Here is a 20,765-nt window from a genome sequence, read left to right as displayed (position 1 = left end):
GACGGGGTTTCACCATGTTGTCCAGACTGGTCTTGAACTCCTGACCTCAGGTGATCCACCCACCTCAGCCTCCCAAAGTGCTGGGATTACAGGCATGAGCCACTGTGCCTGGCTGTTCTCTCCATTTTCAAACATAAACTTTATAACATACATATATATCTACTGAGCATAAAATAAGAACATTTTTTATTAAGCATTACTGGAAACATACAATATCTTGTCCTGTGTATGACTTACTCTCCCACCTTCAGTGGTATGTCTTGGCAATGTTTTTTGTTTTAGAGACAGGGTCTGACTCAGTCACCCAGGCTGGGGTGCAGTGGCACAATCATAGCTCAAGGTAACCTTGAACTCCTGGGCTCAAGTCATCCTCCCACTTCAGCCTCCTAAGTACTTGGGACTACAGGCATATGCCACCAGGCCTAGCTAATTTTTACACTTCATTTTTGTAGAGATGGGGTCTCACTATGCTGTCCAGGCTCATCTTGAACTCCTAGGCTCAAGCAATCCTCTTGCGTCCATCTCTCAAAGCACTGAGATTACAGGCATCAGCCACTGTGCCTAGCCTTGGCAATCTTTCTACCACAATATTGTTCATTTAAACAATTTTTTAATATTTCACATAATAAATCTATGTACTTCATTTAACCACTTCATTACTGATGGACATCTAGGAACAACTACTTTATTAAACTTAGGAATTTTTACTTTTCATCCCCCACCTACTGGTTACACATTACAAAGCAAATTGACGTTATAAACAATTTATTGGGCTGGTAACAGTAACTAACCCCTGTAATCCCAGCACTTTGGGAGGCCAAGGCAGGCAGATCACCTGAGGTCAGGAGTTCAAGACCAGCCTGGGCAACATGATGAAACCCCGTCTCTATTAAAAAATATTAAAAATTAGCCAGGCATGGTGGCGTACACCTGTAGTCCCAGCTACTCGGAAGGCTGAGGCAGGAGAATCGCTTGAACCCGGGAGGCAGAGGCTGCAGTGAGCAGAGATAGCGCCACTGTACTCCAGCCTGGACAACAGATGAAGACGCCATCTCAAAAAAAAAAAAAAAAAAAAAAAAGATAGGATAAAAACAACTTGGACAATCCACTAATGAATGTCTTTTTTTTTTCTTTTTTGAGACAGAGTCTCACTCTGTCACCTAGGCTGGAGTACAGTGATGCAATCTTGGCTCACTGCGACCTCCACCTCCCAGGTTCAAGCAATTCTCCTGCCTCAGCCTCCTGAGCAGCTGGGATTACAGGCATCGGCCACCACACCCTGCTCATGTTTTCTATTTTTAGTAGGGATGGGGTTTCTCTGTTTCCAGGCTGGTCTCGAACTCCTGAGCTCAGGTGATCTGCCTGCCTCAGCCTCCCAAAGTGCTGGGATTACAGGTATGAACTGCTGTGCTTGGCCAAATACCTCATTACAGTCTGAACATTCTACCTCTGCAAGTGCCGACTGCTAAACAGCAAATGCTGACGAGGTTTCCAAGTTCTAAACCAAATATATCGGTTGCCATCAAGTCACAGAAACAATAGGCTAGCTGGCAATTCCACCAGAAATTTCTCCCCATAAAATCTTTTAAGAGACAGGGTCTCATTCTGTCACGTAGGCTGGAGTACACTGGTGCCATCATAGCTCGTGACAGGCTCCACCTCCTGGGCTCAAGTGATCATCCCACCTTGGCTTCCTGAGTAGCTGGGACTACAGGCACATGTCACCACACCCAGCTAATCTTTAATTTTTTTTTGTAAAGATGGAGTCCCATTATACTGCCTAAGGTGGTCTCGAACTCCTGGGCTCAAGAGATCCTCGGCCTCCCAAAGTACTGGGATTACAGGTGTGAGCCACTGTGCCAGGCTCTCCCCACAACACTCTTCTGTTCCTACTGAGCATCAGGATGGTTTGCTGTGTGTGTGAATTACAGACCAGGAAGCACCTTTCTGGAAACTGGAAATTCTGCTGCCCAGAGGCAGAACCCCAATACAAGGACTTCATCTGTGAACCCCAAAGCTATTTCTCTAAATACCCATAAGGGGCCCTTACAGGGTTGCATGTCTTACTGTTCTCAGCTCCGGCCAGGGCCCAAGGCAAGAGTCTGCCCGGTGCAGCCCCACACCCTCTGACTAAACAGCCTGGCACAGAGCAGGGTGCAGGGTCCCTGTAAAGATAATGCTGGGAGAGGCTGTAGGACTAGATGTTGCTCAGGCAGGGAATGGGGACCATGCTGGTGAAGACGCCAAGGCTTCCTGACCTCTGGCTTCATCCTTCAGTCTCTGAACAGATTCCAGGAGATTCTCTTTTTCATCAAGTTCACTTTCCAAGAAGGCATTTCTTTCGATGGCCTGATTCAAGCGCTGCTCAAAGTCTTCGAGAGACATGATCGTGGCGCTGGGGAAGAGAAAAGCAGAGTTATCCAAGAGGACAAACTGCGGACATCCCTCTAGCACTGCAGATCCAGGTGGTGCGAAGGGTCAGACACACCTGGACACAAGTCCCAGCACCAAACCTCCTAGATGCCACAGAGCGGGCCGAGTCCTTTAACCTGCTGGGGCATGGGCTCTTCACCTGCATAATAGGACTCATCATAGCTCATGGGGTACACAAGGCTGTCGTGAGGATTAAATAAGGTGCCGCCCACACAGCACTCAGCAACAAGCCAAAGCCCTATCAGGACTGCATGTGTTTGAGAAGAGCAGTATGCTCTATTTTCTCTTGCAAGCTCACAATGCCAACCGGCATTATAAATGTTAGACCTAATACCATAAAAACCCTAGAAGAAAACCTAGGTAGTACCATTCAGGACATAGGCATGGGCAAAGACTTCATATCTAAAACACCAAAAGCAACGGCAGCAAAAGCCAAAATTTACAAATGGGATCTACTTAAACTAAAAAGTTTCTGCACAGCAAAAGAAACTACCATCAGAGTGAACAGGCAACCTACAGAATGGGAGAAAATTTTTGCAATCTACTCATCTGACAAAGGGCTAATATCCAGAACCTACAAAGAACTCAAACAAATTTACAAGAAAAAAACAACCCCATCAAAAAGTGGGCAAAGGATATGAACAGACATTTCTCAAAAGACATTCATACAGCCAACAGACACATGAAAAAATGCTCATCATCACTGGCCATCAGAGAAATGCAAATCAAAACCACAATGAGATACCATCTCACACCAGTTAGAATGGCGATCATTAAAAAGTCAGGAAACAACAGGTGCTGGAGAGGATGTGGAGAAATAAGAACACTTTTACACTGTTGGTGGGATTGTAAACTAGTTCAACCATTATGGAAAACAGTATGGCGATTCCTCAAGGATCTAGAACTAGATGTACCATATGACCCAGCCATCCCATTACTGGGTTTATACCCAAAGAATTATAAATCATGCTGCTATAAAGACACATGCACATGTATGTTTATTGCGGCACTATTCACAATAGCAAAGACTTGGAATCAACCCAAATGTCCATCAGTGACAGACTGGATTAAGAAAATGTGGCACATATACACCATGGAATACTATGCAGCCATAAAAAAGGATGAGTTTGTGTCCTTTGTAGGGACATGGATGCAGCTGGAAACCATCATTCTTAGCAAACTATCACAAGAACAGAAAACCAAACACCACATGTTCTCACTCATAGGTGGGAACTGAACAATGAGATCACTTGGACTCGGGAAGGGGAACATCACACACCGGGGCCTATCATGGGGAGGGGGGAGGGGGGAGGGGGGAGGGATTGCATTGGGAGTTATACCTGATGTAAATGACGAGTTGATGGATGCTGACGAGTTGATGGGTGCAGCACACCAACATGGCACAAGTATACACATGTAACAAACCTGCACGTTATGCACATGTACCCTAGAACTTAAAGTATAATAATAATAAAAAATAAAAATTAAAAAAAAACCTAATAATGACTGGGCATGGTGGCTCATGCCTGTAATCCCAGCACTTTGGGAGGCCAAGGCAGGTGGCTGTCCTGAGGTCAGGAGTCCAAGACCAGCCTGGCAAGCTTGGGCAAATGGCAAAACCCTGTCTCTACTAAAAATACAAAAATTAGCCAGTTGTAGTGTGATCCCAGCTACTTGGGAGGCAGAGGTGGGAGAACTGCCAGCAAGCGGAGGTTGCAGTGAGCCAAGATTGTGCCACTGCACTCCAGCCTAGGCAACAAAGTGAAACTCCATCTCAAAAAAAAAAAAAAAGAAAAATAACCTAATAAAAAACACATACAGTAGCACGATTTTTTTTTCCTTAAAAAGACAGCTGTGTCTGTCAGGTCGAAGTGCAGTGGTACAATCACAGCTCACTGCAATCTCAAACTCTTGGGCTCAAGCGATCCTCCCGCCTCAGCCTCCTGAGTTACTGAGATTACAGGCATGAAGCACTGTGCTGGGCATAAGATGCATTTCAGCAGGTAGAAGAGATCATATTTAACCTCTCAGTGGAAGTTCAAAATGCCTAGTACCAGCCCAACTGCCCTGCTCACAACCCCTTCTTGTGAAGGGCACAGACACTGTGGTAAAGGCACTGCAAAGTGCTGTAACAAAACAATCTACTTTGATTCTGGGAAAACCACCTTCTCTGCACCTCAGTTTTCTCTCATGCAAAGCAAGGGTAGTAACAGTACCTTCCTGAAGGGTTGTAATGGGGCAGTGGTGGCAAGAAGTAGTCACACAGGCTGGGCGTGGTGGCTCACGCCTGTAATCCCAGCACTTAGGGAGGCCAAGGCGAGTGGATCACTCGAGGTCAGGAGTTCAAGTCCAGCCTGGCAAACGTGGTGAAACCTCATCTCCATTAAAAATACAAAAATTAGCCGGGCATGATGGCGCACATGTGTAGTCCCAGCTGCTCGGGAGGGTGAGGCAGGAAAATTGCTTGAACCCAGGAAGTGGATGTTGCAGTGAGCTGAGATCGTGCCACTACACTCCAGCTTGGGCAACAGAGCAAGACTGTTTCCAAAAAAAAAAAAAAAAAAAAAATCATACAGGAAGCACACAACAGATGTTTTACACATAAGCACACATCTACAAATGTCTGCAATTTTTATTATTGACCCTATGTCTGTCCCCAGACCTTTAATATCCTGCTAACTGTATCCCACGGTGGTTAGAAGCACGTGTTTGGAGAGGAACCCAGGAGTTAACACCCAGCTCCTCCTCCATCTAGAACTCACTGGGTATCATTGGGCAACTCGATCTCCCTCATCCTCAGTTCCTTCAATCACAAAATTCATAACTGCACTGATCAATGGCTGCATCAGTTCATTTCTTCAATATATCCTTCTATGTCTAGGTGGACTCATAGGAGTACCTACCCTCACAGGGTCTTTAGAAGTAGTGGATAGGATCAAGTTACCACAGTACCATTTAAAAACAACAAAGGGACAGGCACAGCGGTTCGTGCCTATAATCCCAGTACTTTGGGAAGCCAAGGTGGGAGGACCCCTCGAGGCCCAGGGTTCAAGACCAGCCTGGGTAACATAGTGACAACCTGTCTCTACAAAAAGTAAAAAGACTAGCCGGGCATGATGGCGTGTGGCTGTAGTCCCAGCTACTCGAAGGCTGAGGTAGGAGGATTGCTTGAGCCCAGGAACTCGAGGGTGCAGTAAGTCATGATTATGCCACTGCACTCCAGCCTGGGTAACAGTGCCAGACCCTGTCTCAAAAAACAAACGAAAACAAACAAAAAAACACACTACTACCAATAACAAAGGGATAATACTTTGGAGTACAATACCAGAAACAGTTAAAACGACCCTAAGGTTGACATGTCAAACAAAAAAGGTAAAAGATTCACATAATAATATGTAGGGTACAGAATGCTTGCAGAAATGCAGACATGCTGAGTATATATAGAGGAAGACCCAGTATCACACAGAAATTAGTTGTCCACAAGTTAAACTGATAAATTTAACACTATCTTAATAGGTTTCTATTGGGGGAATAAATTGGACTGATTTGAGAGATGCTGTGACGATGAAACAAGAATGACCCGAAGAACTCTGTAAAAGAAGAGATCAGGGAACTAACTCTACCAGAGACTCAGAACACACTACTATAAAGCCTCAACAACGAACAATTGTATGCTACTGGTTGTAAGAACAAAGGAACCAAAGGTCCAGAAATAGACAAGAGTTTAATTTATAATAAAGGTGGCCTCATAGATCATTGGCAAAAAGATGGCAGGTTCAGTTCTAGTTTTAGGGACCACTGGGTACCTACCAGGAAAACATTATTAGATTCGTACCTCATACTGTAGCCTAACACAAATTCCGAATGAATCGGAAATTTTAACACACTCATTATCTGGTCAAAATCTGTTTTGCTTCTGGAATGCGAGGGAACCGGGGACCAGCTTCAGTGGCTTTTTTTTTTTTAAGATGGAATTTCGCTCTTGTCAACCAGGCTGGAGTGCAATGGTGCTCACCCAGGCAGAGTGCAACCTCTGCCTCCTGGGTTCAAATGACTCTTCTGCCTCAGCCTCCCAAGTAGCTGGGATTATAGGCATGTGCCACCATATCCGGCTAAGTTTTGTAGTTTTGGTAGAGACAGCATTCCATCATGTTGGCCAGGCTGGTCTCAAACTCCCAACCTCAGGTGATGCACCCACCTCTGCCTCACAAAGTGCTGGGATTATAGGTGTGAGCCACCACGCCTGGCCCTTCAGTGGCATTTCTGAATTTCCCTGTAGCCTCGACACCCTGGGTTTAAGTCATCCTTTCACCTTTTTTTTTTTTTTTTTTTTTGAGATGAAGTCTCTGTTGCCCAGGCTGGAGTGCAATGGCACAATCTCAGCTCACTGCAACCTCCGCCTCTCGGGTTCAAGTGATTCTCCTGCCTCAGCCTCTTGAGTAGCTGGGATTACAGGTGCCTGCCACCACGCCTGGCTAATTTTTGTATTTTTAGTAGAGAGATGGTTTCACCATCTTTGCCAGGCTGGTCTCCAACTCCTAACTTCAGGTGATCCACCCGCCTCGGCCTCCCAAAGTGCTGGGATTACAGGCATGAGCCATGGTGCCTGGTGATCCTTTCACCTTCTTACCTCAATCTCCCAAGTAGTTGTAACCACAGGCACAAGCTATCATACCCGGCTAGTTTTTAAATTTGTTTCTAGAGATGGGAGTCTATGTTGCCCAGGATGGCCTCAAACTCCTGGGCTCAAGCAATCCTCAAGTCTCGGCCTCCCAAAGTACTAAGAATACAGATTACAGACTTGAGCTATCTCACATGGCCTATTTACTTTCAAATAAAGGTCAGCATGCTAGTTGTAACTGGAGTGAAAATTGATTTATGTACTTTATATGTTGAAATTCTGTCAACTAATATATAAAAGCATAATTAGTGCCTCTAATCCCAGCAATTTGGGAGGCCAAGGCAGGTGGATCACTTGAGGCCAGGAGTTCAACACCAGCCTGGCCAACATGGTGAGACCCCATCTCTAATAAAAATAGAAAAATTAGCCAGGCATGATGGCACATGCATGTAGTCCCAGCTACTCGAGAGGCTGAGGCAGGAAAATCGCTTGAACCTGGGAGGCAGAGGCTGCAGTGAGCCGAGATCGCACCACTGCATTCCAGCATGGGCAACAGAGCAAGACTCTGTCTCAAAAATAAATAAAATGAAAAATCCATGGAAGAGTAAAATTAGATTAAATCTATTTTAATTTTTGTAAAACTTTTTGCCATCTTAGTACTCATATGTGAAACAAAGTCACCTTTGGAAATGTATTTAATTTTCAGTTACTTCTAATTAGGTCCTGCATACTTTACAAGGTTATTCTTACACAAAGTGCCTCTCCTCAGTTAAAAGTGAGTCATTTAGTTTTAGGGACCTATAGAAGAAGGACCATGAGAGCAATCAAACAGCTGATGGTGCTGAGAAACTCTTGTTCTTGGAGAAGACTATCAAACTTTCTAAATATAACTATTAAACTTGCACAAAATTGTAATATTTTCAAGTCTTTAAAATAAAGCTTTGCAGCCTGGGCAACATAGAGAAATCCGGTCTTTACAAAGAATACAAAAATTAGCCAGGCATGGTGGCACATGCCTGTAGTCCTAGCTACTGGGGAGGCTGAGGTGATCGTGCCACTACCCTCCAGCAGGCGTGACAGAGACCTTGTCTCAAAACATAAATATATAAAACTTTGGTGCCCTAGAACTTTATTTATTCTATAATGGTGAACTGGGCTTCTACCTCATCTGATTTTTAACACTAAACTATTCAGCATTTGGCCAAATTGTATTAACAAAAACAATGCATGTTTAGTAAGGAAGAAAACACAAAAATACTACAAGAAAACACAGGCTAATTGCTTTATATAACCTTGGAGTGCAGAAGGCCCTTCTAACTATGACTAAGATATCTGACTACAAAGGAATCAAATGCCAGCCTGGCCAACAAAGTGAAACCCCATCTCTGCTAAAAATACAAAAATTAGCCATGCATGGTGGTGGGCGCCTGTAATCCCAGCTACTCGGGAGGCTGAGGCAGGAGAATCACTTGAACCTGGGAGGCGGAGGTTGCAGTGAGCTGAGATCGTGCACCTGCACTCCAGCCTGGGCCATAGGGCAAGACTGACTCAAAACAAATCAAGTAACTTCTGTACAATAAAATATACATCAGACAAAGCTGGAAACAAATGACAAACTCCCAATATTGTCAATTCATGTCACAAATATATAAAAATCTCCTAAAATCACGGAAAAAAAAATAATGAACAACCCAATTTTAAAATATGCCAAGTGCCAGGCATGGTAGCTCATGCCTGTAATCTCAGCATTTTGGGAGGCCGAGGTGGGCAGATTATCTGAGGTCAAGAGTTCAAGATCAGCCTGACCAACATGGCAAAACCTCGTCTCTACTAAAAATACAAAATTACCTAAGCGTGGTGGCCCATGCCTGTAATCCCAGCTACTGGGGAGGCGAAGGCAGGAGAATCGCTTGAACCTGGGAGGCGGAGGTTGCGGAGAGCCGAAATCATGCCACAGCACTCCAGCCTGGGCAACAAGAGCAAAACTCGATGTCAAAAAAACAAGAATAAAAACAGTAAAAATAGGCCAAGATCAACTGGGCAAGGTAGCTCATGCCTGTAATCCCAGCACTTTGGGAGAACGAGGCGGGTGTATCATCTGAGGTCAGGAGTTCAAGATCAGCCTCTCCAACATAGCGAAACCCCTTCTCTACTAAAAATACAAAAATTAGCAAGGCATGGTGGCATGCACCAGTAATCCCAGCTACTCAGGAGGTTGACACAGGAGAATTGCTTGAACCCAGGAGGTGGAGGTTGTAGTGAGCTAAGATCACGCCACTGCACTCCAGCCTGGGCAATAGAGCAATACTCCATCTAGAAAAAACACAGGCTGGCCAAGCACACTGGCTCACGCCTGCAATCCCAGCACATAGGGAGGCCGAGGCGGGCGGCTGAGGCAGGCAGATCACGAGGTCAGGAGTTTGAGGCCAGCCTGACCAACATGGTGAAACCTCATCTCTACTAAAAATACAAAAATTAGCTGGGCATGGCGGCACACACCTGTAATCCCAGCTACTCAAGAGGGTGAGACAGGAGAACTGCTTGAACCTGGGAGGCAGTGGTTGCAGTGAGCCGTGGTCATGCCACTGCACTCTAGCCTGGGTGACAGAGCGAGACTCAGTCTCATTTAAAAAAAATATATATATATATGGCCGGGCACAGTGGCTCATGCCTGTAATCCCAGCACTTTGGGAGGCCAAGACAGGCGGATCACGAGGTCAGGAGATCAAGACCATCCTGGCTAATAACACGGTGAAACCCCGTCTCTACTAAAAAAAAAAAAAATACAAAAAACTAGCCGGGCGAGGTGGCGGGCACCTGTAGTCCCAGCTATTCGGGAGGCTGAGGCAGGAGAATGGCGTGAACCCGGAAGGCGGAGCTTGCAGTGAGCTAAGATCTGGCCACTGTACTCCAGCCTGGGCAACAGAGCTAGACTCCGTCTCAAAAAAAAAAAAAAATATATATATATATACACACACACACACACACCCCCATACATATATATACACATGTATACACATACATATATACACATATACACACACACATATATGCGCGCCAAGACCAACAGAGTTCCTAAAGAAGGAAGTCCAACAGCTCTTAAGCACATGACAGTGAACTCAGAAACGTACTTATTTCTCACCTTTTCAATTAGCAGAAGTCCAAAGTTTGAAAACTACTCTATTAGTGAAGCTATTCGGAAAACAGGGACTCACATAGCTATTGGGAATGTAAACTGGTACAACACTATAAATAACTGAGCAACATCTATCAAAATGACATGCATATATCCTCTGACCTAGCAATATCACTTCTGGGAATTTAGCCTACAGATATTCATCGTGCAAGGCTGTTCATTACCGCAATGCTTATCACTGCAAAAGAACAGAAATACAACAGATATCCAACCACAGGGGACTAAATTATTATGGTATTATTCAGTACCAACCATACAATAGAATACCAGGTATTTGAAAAAATAAACAAAGAATGTTCTGTCCTAGTAAGGAACGATCTTCAAGCTCTACTATTACATGAAAAAGCAAGATATACAACAGTGTGTGTAGAATGCTCTTCTGAGGAAGAAAAAAAGGGGGGGGAGGTAGTAAGAATGTCTTTTTATTTGCTTGAATTATTAAAGAAATGCCTACCTCTTTGTATATTATTTTTGAACCGTGTGAATGTACTACCACTTTGGGTAGACTGCGTAATTGGCCCCGATTCTTCACCCCTCCCTGTGTCCACGCCCTTGCCATGGCCTCACTGTGGGCAGAAAGTACTTTCCCACCCTTTGACTTAGCTTGGTCATTTGACTTGCTTTGATTAATGATATAGGGGTGGAAATGATGGTATGCCAGTGGCTTGCCAGAAATCAGAATGTGGCTTTACATATGAAATCTACAGTATCTTATGCTATTGTATGTAAAGCCAAAGTACTCAAGTCATTACGGCACTGGTATTGTATTTCACAAATTGTACACTGGATGAAAATACAGAATCCTGAATTAGATCCCAGAATATATTCGAGTTTAACATGAGAGCTCAGTTCAATTCAATAGAAAAAGACTGATTGGCTGGGCATGGTCACTCACACCTGTGATCCCAGCACTTTGGGAGGCCAAGGCGGGCAGACTGAGCCCAGGACTTTGAGACCAGCCTGGGCAACATGGAGAAACCCTATCTCTACAAAAAATACAAAAATTAGCCAGGTATGGTGGCACATGCCTATAGTCCCAGCTACTCAGGAGGCTGAGGTGGGAGAATCACTTGCCCCAGGAGGTCAAGGCTCCAGTGAGCTGTAATTGCACCATGGCACTCGACTCTGGGCAATGGAGCGAGGCCCAGTCTCAAAAAAAAAAAAGGAAAAGGCAATGTTTAATAGTGCTGGCACAACTAGGCTACCCATCTAAAGAAAATGAAATTGAACCTTTATCTTATACCAGATACAAAAATAAATTCACTGCAGATTAAGGAATAAGGGTAAAAAAAATTTAAAAATACCGCAAAAAAAGAAGAAAACACATGCACTATCAAGAACCAAGGAGACTTCCCCTAGTGAAGTCTGCAGACCTAGAAGGTATTTTAAAAAAGACATAACTGATGATCTAAAAATGAAAAATGTATGTAAAAAAATTTTTTTCAAAAGAGAAAAGAGGAAATATTTGCATGGAAAATGATACCACAAAGTCAACAGACAAAAGATTACTCTGGAAAAAATTATTTTCAATGCAGTAGACAAGATTAGTAGTTAAAATATACAAAGGGCCAGGCACGGTGGCTCATGCCTGTAATTCCAGCACTTTGGGAAGCTGAGGCAGGTGGATCACTTGAGGGTGCGAGTTTGAGACCAGCTGTCCAGCGTGGCGAAACTCTACTAAAAATACAAAAATTAGCCAAGTGTGGTGGCAGGCGCCTGTAATCCCAGCTACTTGGGGGGCTACGGCAGGAGAATCACTTGAACCAGGAAGGCAGAAGTTGCAGTGACCTGAGATCACACCACTGCACTCCAGCTCCAGCCTGGGAGACAGAGTGAGACTCCATCTCAAAAAATAAATGTATGCAAAGAACTCCTACAGATTGACAAGAAAGGAGTTTCCACTTCTGGTAATGACAAGGGAACTTGTATCAGACCAACCCTCATGTAAATGCTGAGTAAAATGTTTACAATGATCTGAGCGCACTGGCAGGAACTGGAAAACAACACTTAGAAAAACAGAACAACACTGGGTGAAGTACGCATCTTTATAAGATTTTTGCCTAAAGCTCCAGGGATAGAAATCTAGCACCATGGGGACCCCACATTCTGAATATAGTATCTTCCCACATCTCTGGCCTCCCCCGAACCACACGTGCACAAAGCAGACACAAAGCAGCCCAGTTACGGCTAAAAAAAGCAGAGATTTCAGTTACTGCCCATCAAAGGGGAGATAGAATTTGGGCTGTAAGCTTAGCCAAGTAAACTACCTAAGAAAACCAAATAAATAAAGAACTTAAAAGTATTCATCATCTCTGGTTTGGTACGGTGGCTCAAGCCCATAATCCCAGCACTTTGGGATACCGAGGCAGGTGGATCACCTCAGGTCAGGAATCTGAGACCAGACTGGTCAACATGGCGAAATTCCATCCCTCCTAAAAATACAAAAATTAGCAGGTGGTAACGCACACCTGTAATCCCAGCTACTCTGGAGGTTGAGGCAGGAGAATCACTTGAACCTGGGAGGTGGAGGTTGCAGTGAGCAGAGATTGCACCACTGCACTCCAGCCTGGGTGACAGAGCAAGACAGTCTTTTAAAAAAAAAAAAGAAAGAAAGAAAAAACTAATAGTCTGTGGGAAATACCATTCACACTGCCTACAATACAACCTCTACGTTGGAGTGTAAAGAAAATGTGACCCAGATGTGACAACTGCACAAAAGGACCTTAAAGCAGCTCTTATAACTATGCTCAAGGATGTCAAGAAGCCTCAATAGAACAGAAATTATAAAAGAGCACAAATCCTACATCTAAAAATACTATATTGAAATTTCAACATTTCATCCGCTTTAAATGGCAGATTGGAGAGAGATGAGGGCATCTATCAACTTGAAACTGGATACACACAAATTATTCAATTTGAAGAACAAAGACAAAAAAAAATTAGGGAAAAAAAATGAAGAGAGCCTTAGGAACCAGCCTGACAATATGAAAAGGTTATGTGTATAGCTGGTGTCCCAGACGGACAGGAGAAAAAGAATGGGGTAGAAAAAACTCGGAGGAGGCCGGGTACGGTGGCTCATGCCACCAATTCCAGCACTTTGGGAGGCTGAGGCAGGAGGATCACTTGCTCCCAGGAGTTTGAGGCTGCAATGTGCTATGATGGCACCACTGCACTCCAGCCTGGGTAACAGAGCAAGACCCTATCTCTAAAAATAAATAAAAAACATCCGTGTATTTCGCTGTATATAATTTATATATAAATTTTTAAAAAGCAAGTGTTTTTATCCAAAAACTGCTTGGCTCAGAGTAATTCTTCTATAAATGTTAGTCGTTATTCTGCTAAATCACAGAACATCAGTTTAGAAATCACTGGACTGGGCGCCGTGGCTCACACCCCTGTAATCACAGCACTTTGGAGGCTGAGGCGAGCTGATCACCCGAGGTGAGGAGTTTGAGACCAGCCTGGCCACCATGGCAACACCCCATCCCTATTAAAGATACAAAAATTAGGCAGGCATGGTGGCAGGTGCCTGTAATTCCAGCTACTTGGGAGCCTGAAGCACGAGAATTGCTTAAACCCAGGAGGCAAGGGTTGTAGTGAGTTGACATCACGCCACTGCACTCCAGCCTGGTGACAGAGAGACTCCATCTCAAAAAAAAAAAAAAAAATAGTGTTCTTTGAACACGCTTCTTCCCTACCTTCGGGGCTTAGCACAGGTTTGGTGTTGTCTGGAATGTTCTTGTCTCACACCCCTCCTAGGATCATGGCTACTCATTCCTCTGGCCTTAGCCTAAATGGTATTTCCTCCTGTAAGGCTCGCCTGACGCTCCCAGGCCAACAGTCAAAGTAATATATCCTATTACACATCCCCACAGCACCCTGGGCTGCCAGCCTTGCTGCTGTAATGAAATTGCACTTCTTCGACTATTGTCCATTTCCCCCAGGGCACTAAAAGTCAGAAGGGCACCGGCTTTGTTCTGCTCACTGCTCAGTTCCCTATACTCAGCACAGGGCCAAGGACCCAGCTGCTGGGGACAAAAAGCAGAGAGGAGTGTCTCCCACTCCCGCCTTCCCCTTCCCCGCATACCGCTTGGCTCGTTCCAGGTCGTCGTTAGCTTGCTCCAGCTCTCTGATGTATTTCTGCAATTGGTCTTTAATGGCTTTGGTCTGTGCGAGGTCATCCTCCAAGGCTGAGATCTGCCGGTAGCCTTCAGAGTGCTGCACTTCAAACTTCTCCTGAAGGACAACACAGACACTGGGTGAATGACTTCTGAGGCGGCTAGATGCAGTAGCACATACCCACCTGGAGTCAGTTACTCGGGGGGCTAAACTGGGAGGACTGCTTGAGCCCAGGAGTTAGAGCCTGCAGTGAGCTATGACTAACACTGCACTCCAGCCTGGGCAACATATCAAGACCCTGTATCTTTTTATTTATTTATTTAGAGACCGAGTCTCACTCGGTTGCCCAGGCTGGAGTGCAGTGTCGAGATCTTGGCTCACGGCAACCTCTGCCTCCCAGGTTCAAGCAATTCTCCTGCCTCAGCCTCCCGAGTGGCTGCGAATACAGCCACCCACCACCAAGCCTGGCTAATTTTTTTATTTTTAATAGAGACCGGGTTTCACGATGTTGGCCAGGCTGGTCTCGTACCCCTGACACCTCAAGTGATCCACACACCTCGGTCTCCCAAAGTGCTGGGATTACAGGTGTGAGCCACGGCGCCCGGCCTGACTGTCTCTTTATGAAACTCCTCCTCCCACCACACTCCCTGGGGAGGCTCCAGGCTTTCTGTCCCACCCTCCCACCACAATCGAGAGACAAGCTAGGCTCAGGCAACAGAACCTTCTTCTCTCCAAAGAGCTGACTCTTAGGCAAGTGACGTAATGTGGTGGGAACAGGCAGGTGTCATTCAGAGCAGGCACAAGGAATCAACTGTTTTAATTATGTCCTGAGTGCCCCCACCCCCCGGGGAACCTTGAATCACTCAACAGGGTTGAGATTCCTATAGCCCCCAACATTCTTCAGACAAATCATTCTGCCCAAGGTGTCCACAGCCAAAGAAAGCCACATAAACCTCTCACAAGCCTCATCCACAGGGCAACGTGGGTCTCCTTCACACACACTATCAGTGTATTACAAAGAGAGTCACCAGCTTGGCCCACAAAGTGAGACCTGGTCTCTACAAAATACACAAATTAGCAGGGCGTGGTGGCTCTCGACTGTAGTTCTAGCTACTCAGGAGGCTGAGGTGGGAGGATCATTTGAGCCTGAGAGGTCGAAGCTGCAGTGGGCTGTGATGGCACCACTGCACTCCAGCCTGGGCAACTCCCTGCTGTCTGGGGGAAAAAAAAAAAAAAAAAAGAAATCATAATGACGTCCATTGTTTGTGCCCACAAGAATGGGAAGGCAGCATGTACTGGTTTTACAACAGTCAACCATTCTCAATGTTTGATCCAGGACTCCCCGTTGTAGCACGGAGAAAGAAGGAACAGTTTGATCTCTAGGTTACTTAAAAACATAAAGACAGGCCGGGCACGGTGGCTCACACCTGTAATCCCAGCACTTCGGGAGGCTGAGGCGGGCAGATCACCTGAGGTCACAGGAGTTCGAGACCCACCTGAACAACATGGTAAAACCCGGTCTCTCCTAAAAATACAAAAAAAATTAGCCAGGCGTGGTGGTGCGTGCTTATAATCCCAGTTACTCAGAAGGCTAAGGCAGGAGAATCGCTTGAACCCGGGAGGCGGAGGTTGCGCCACTGCACCCCAGCCTGGGCAATAAGAGTGAGACTCCGTCTAAAAAAATAAAAAAACAAAAAACCAGAAACACAAAGAAATAAAGAGAGGGAGGGAGAAAGGGAGGGGATAAGAGGGGATAGGAAGAGAGAGGGAGGGAGGGAGAGGGAAGGAAAGGGAGAAAGAGAGATCTATGTTAATTACCAAAGGAACAGTCCAGCTCACTTCTCAATGATTCCCTGTTGCCAGCTGCAGCAATAACATCCATTACATGCTTATTCTGTGCCGACCTCTGGGTTACGTACGCCACCTATCTTGTCTCATTCATCCCGCTTCAGACATGAGCACTGAGGCTCAGTTCCTTAACTAGCCCAACTGGTAGCAAATGACTGAGCCAAGATCAAACCCCAGCCTCCTGAGCAGGTGTCCTTAAGCAATTATGCTAACAAACCCTCAACCATTTCCATCCAGATCACCTACCCACTCCCGTGCTCACTCAATTCTGTTCCCGCTCTGCTTCCAAATTACTTTCCTTCACCAAACACCCAGAGCCAGGTGCGGTGCCTCCTGCCTGTAACCCCAGCACTTTAGGTGGCAGAGGCACACTAGCCTAGGCAACATAGCAAGACTCTGTCTCTACAGAAAACTGAAAAACAGCCAAGCGTGGTGGCATGCACCTGTAGTCCTAGCTATTTGGGAAGCTGAGGCAGGAGGACTGCTTGAGGCCAGGAGGTTGAGGCAGCAGTGAACTATGATCATGCCCCTGCACTCTAGCCCAGGCCGACACTTTAAAAAAAAAAAAAAAAAAAATCACCAGCCTGGGCAACACGGTGAAACCAAAATACAAAAATTAGCCCGGCATAGTGGTATACGGCTATAGTTTCAGCTACTTGGGAGGCCGAGGTGGGTAGCTCACTTGAGGTCAGGAGTTCGAGACCAGGCTGGCCAACACGGTGAAACCCCCGTCTCTACCAAAAATACAGAAAAAAAGCTGGGTGTGGTGGCATGTGCCTGTGGTCCCAGCTACCCAGGAGGCAGAGGCAGGGGAATCACTTGAGCCTGGGAGGCGGAGGTTGCAGTAAACCAAGATCGTGCCCCTGCACTCCAGCCTGGGTGACAGAGACCCCCATCCCAAAAAAAAAAAAAAAAAAAAAACTGAAAACACAAAACACCCATCCTAGATTCTACAAATGTGAGAGACAACAGTTCCCACAAGAAAGGCACAAGGTCTAATTTAAAAGTTAAAAAGGCCAACTCCTCGTTACTCAATCAAGTAAACAAAGCTGTTGCTAGAAAGTCCGGATGCACCCAGGAGGGTGATGTAATGGTGCCTAGGCCAGAGAGGCGTGGCGAGAGCCATTGTGCAAGAAGACTCCAAAGAAAGAACAAGCAGATGATTTACAACGTTGGAAGGATGGGGAGGGCGGACCACATGCCCCCACCCGCCCGCACCACCCTCCCCATTTCCTGGCTGTAAGCAGAGAAGTATCTGCACCCAGCAAGTAGAGGCAGACCAGGCCCCGTTCCCAGGCGTGGCTCTCATCGCCTCATACCCTTTATTTGGGAACATCTCCAAATAAAACAGGATCTTAAGTCATTAACTTAAATTCAAACGCAGGCTCCAGGAGGACGCAGCGAGTGGGCTCCAGCACCTGCGTTAGCGATTCAGAGATCTCCTTGGAACCTGTGGACATGAAAACCTGTTGCTGAAACGTTGTGCTGCCATTTGGGGCTAATTCGAATAAGCTGTCAGCTGATGGGGGCATCAATAGATGCTCTGTTTGGTCCCTTAAAGGCTTTTTCATTCAACCCGTGATGAATAAGCCAGTTGTTAAGAAGTCCGGCCCAGCTGAATATATTTCTCTTAGGTGACTGACAAATATTTGCTGGTGGCAGGGTCCTCGTTATTCCAAGGTACCGTGTTTCTTTGCTGTGCTGTGCACTGTGAGTCTCCTGCATCGGACATGTGGTTGTAAATGAAGGAGTCTCCTGTGGGTTCAAGGGTTCAGTCTTTTTGAGATGGAGTCTCACTCTGTCACCAGGCTGCAGTGCAGTGGCGCAATGTCAGCTCACTGCAACCTCTGCCTTCTAGGTTCCAGCAATTCTCCTGCCTCAGCCTCCCGAGTAGCTGGGACTACAGGCACGTGCCACCACGCCCAGCTAATTTTTTAACTTTTAGTAAAGACAGGGTTTCACAATGTTAGCAAGGATGGTCTCAATCTCTTGACCTCGTGATCTACCCGCCTCGGTCTCCCAAAGTGCTGGCATCACCGGCATGAGCCACCACGCCAGGTCCAAGGGCTCAGTCTTGAAGCATAGAATTCCTTAGTAATTGCTTGATATTTTACTCAGGATCCGTGGAGGGCCTGTTATCCTATCCAAACTGCAGTTCATACCACTAATCTTCCTCCTACCCAGCTTTTCAACCCGGAATCCCCTTCAATTTAGGAACTATAATCAGCCAGGCACAGTGGTTCACACCTGTAATCCCAGCACTTTGAGAGGCCGAGGCAGGCGGATCACTTGAGGTCAACAGTTCCAGACCAGCCTGGGCACATGAACCCCTGTTTCTACAAAAAAATAATAAAAATTAGCCAGGGGTGGTGCGGCAGGTGCCTGTAATCTCAGCTACTTGGGAGGCTGAGGTGGGAGGATCACTTAAGCCTGGAAGTCAGAGGTTGCAGTGAGCTGAGATCGCACCACTGCACTCTAGCCTGGGTGACAGAGGGAGACTCTGTCTCCAACATCAACAACAGAAAGAACGATAATCATTGCTCATTGCGTGTATCAGGTGTTCAGCTGTTAACAAATGGGTGAAGTGGGCCCAGTACAGGGAGAGGCAAAATGACACTAAGCTCTCGGTGTCAGGGATACAGGGACTGGGGGAAACTCGAGAATGTGTGTTCTAAGCAAACACTACTCAGGTTTTTTATTTTTTATTTTAACTTTTGCTCTGTCACCCAGGCTGGAGTGCAAAGGTACAATCACAGCTCAGTGCAGCCTCAACCTCCTGGGCTCAAGCGATCCTCCCACCTCAGCCTCTTGAGTAGCTGAGACTAAAGGTGTGCACTACCATGTCCAGTGAATTTTTTATTTTTATTTCTTGTAGAGACAAAGTCTCACTATGTTGCCCAGGCTGGCCTTGAACTCCTGGTCTCAAGAGATTCTCCCTCCTCAGCCTCTCAAAGGGCTGAGATTATAGGTGTGAACCACCATGCCTGGCCAGAAATCCATCTTTTTACAGGAAGCTTTACAAATTTTGATGGATGAGAATATTTATTAAAAAAGGCAAGTAGGATAAATATTATTGGTAGAGCCTAGGTGCTGGTGGATACAAAGGTATTCACTGGCAATTCTTTCAGCCTTATATGCTGGAAAACGTTCATGGGGAAATGCTGAACAAAAACCACCGAAGGCTGATCAAACAATACCGATGGGGCAGATGGATCTGCGGACAGCCAGCCGGACTCTGTGGCCTCCAACAGAAAGCTTCACTGCCCACCTTCAATGTGTCTGGGACCTCTCCTCTGCCCCACCCCAAACCCCTGATCCATTCGTTGGTCCCACACCCTTTCCTATACGTTATTAGTAAAGCTGGGCTTGCCAAGGTCCACCCGACACCTATTCTTATCCACACCTATGATGGGTATAGATCAACTCTCCTTCAGCCCCATCCCCCAAACACCAAGTGTCAACCTGCAAACACCCTCCAGAAAGCCTCCCTCAACCTGTGCAGTCCATTCTCTCTTTTTTTTTTTTTTTTTTTTGAGACAGAGTTTCGCTCTTGTTGCCCAGGCTGGAGTGCAATGGCGGGATCTCGGCTCACCGCAACCTCCGCCTCCTGCGTTCAAGTGATTCTCCTGCCTCCCAAGTAGCTGGGATTACAGGCACGCACCACCACGCCCGGCTAATTTTGTAGTTTTAGTAGAGACAGGGTTTTATCATGTTGCTTAGGCTAGTCTCAAACTCCTGTCCTCAGGTGATCCACCCACCTCGACCTCCTGAAGTGCTGGGATTACAGGCATGAGCCACTGCACCCAGCCAGTCCTCTCTCTCTTGAAAGGCTCCCAGATCACAGTTCTGTGACTGACCTCCAAGTCCCCAACTGCTTCATGGTGTTAGGTTTGTCTACCCAAAGAAGGCAACCAGCACTTCCCCGTTCACCGTCCATCACACCTAGCCCTGGGCACACACAGTTTTGACTCTTCCATGAAGCAGCTCATCAAAATGTACATGGGGGGCTTAATGAGAGAAAACGCACACACGCACACACGCACACATGCGCACACACACACACACACACACACACAGAGAAATACCAGGCCCCACCCAGACTTACTGAGAAATGGAACCTCAGAGCGAGGCAGGGAGATGGGGATGGGGAGAGAGGGTTCAGGCCTGTCGCATGTTTCTGAAGCTGGCCCAGTGATGCCGGCTGGCAGCAGGGCTGAGAGCCAGTCTCTGGGGCACAGTGTTGACTTAGTGATCCCTTGCTGAGCCCTATAGAACGTACAGAAGGCCCGGTCTTTACTTTTCAGAGCACTGGGTCTCCGGATACCTGGCTATGTCTAGAGGTGCTTTTGGTTTTCACCACCTTGGAGGTGGGGAAAATGCTACTGGCATCTAGAGGGTGGAGGTCAGGGATGCTGTTAAACATCCCACAATGTGGCCAGGTGGGGTGACTCAACGCTTGTAATCCCAGCACTTTAGGGTGCCTGTAATCCCAGCCACTCAAGAGGCTGCGGCAGGAGAATCACTTGAACCTGGGAGGCAGAGGTTGCA

The 20,765-nt window shown here is 46.3% G+C and overlaps 1 protein-coding gene across 21 annotated transcripts in view; it reads right to left on the bottom strand.

Annotated features, from left to right (window-relative positions):
• Positions 1-20,765, bottom strand: part of NDE1 (nudE neurodevelopment protein 1) — an 83,888-nt gene that overhangs the window by 37,551 nt on the left and 25,572 nt on the right. For 19 of the 21 annotated variants that reach the window (XM_065537645.2, XM_074028302.1, XM_065537639.2 and 16 more), the window contains 2 exons: positions 14,338-14,486; positions 2,259-2,395 (listed from right to left, as the gene is read on the bottom strand). In XM_065537645.2, the coding sequence (XP_065393717.1) occupies positions 2,259-2,395; positions 14,338-14,486 (286 nt within the window). Of the gene's footprint in view, positions 1-2,258; positions 2,396-14,337; positions 14,487-17,536; positions 17,735-20,765 lie in introns of those variants that run through there. The other 2 variants (XM_074028310.1, XM_074028312.1) reach the window with 1 other exon arrangement.

Source organism: Macaca fascicularis, chromosome 20, assembly GCF_037993035.2.
Source record: "Macaca fascicularis isolate 582-1 chromosome 20, T2T-MFA8v1.1".
Taxonomy (NCBI): domain Eukaryota; kingdom Metazoa; phylum Chordata; class Mammalia; order Primates; family Cercopithecidae; genus Macaca; species Macaca fascicularis.
This window is presented reverse-complemented; position numbering and strand designations above follow the sequence as displayed.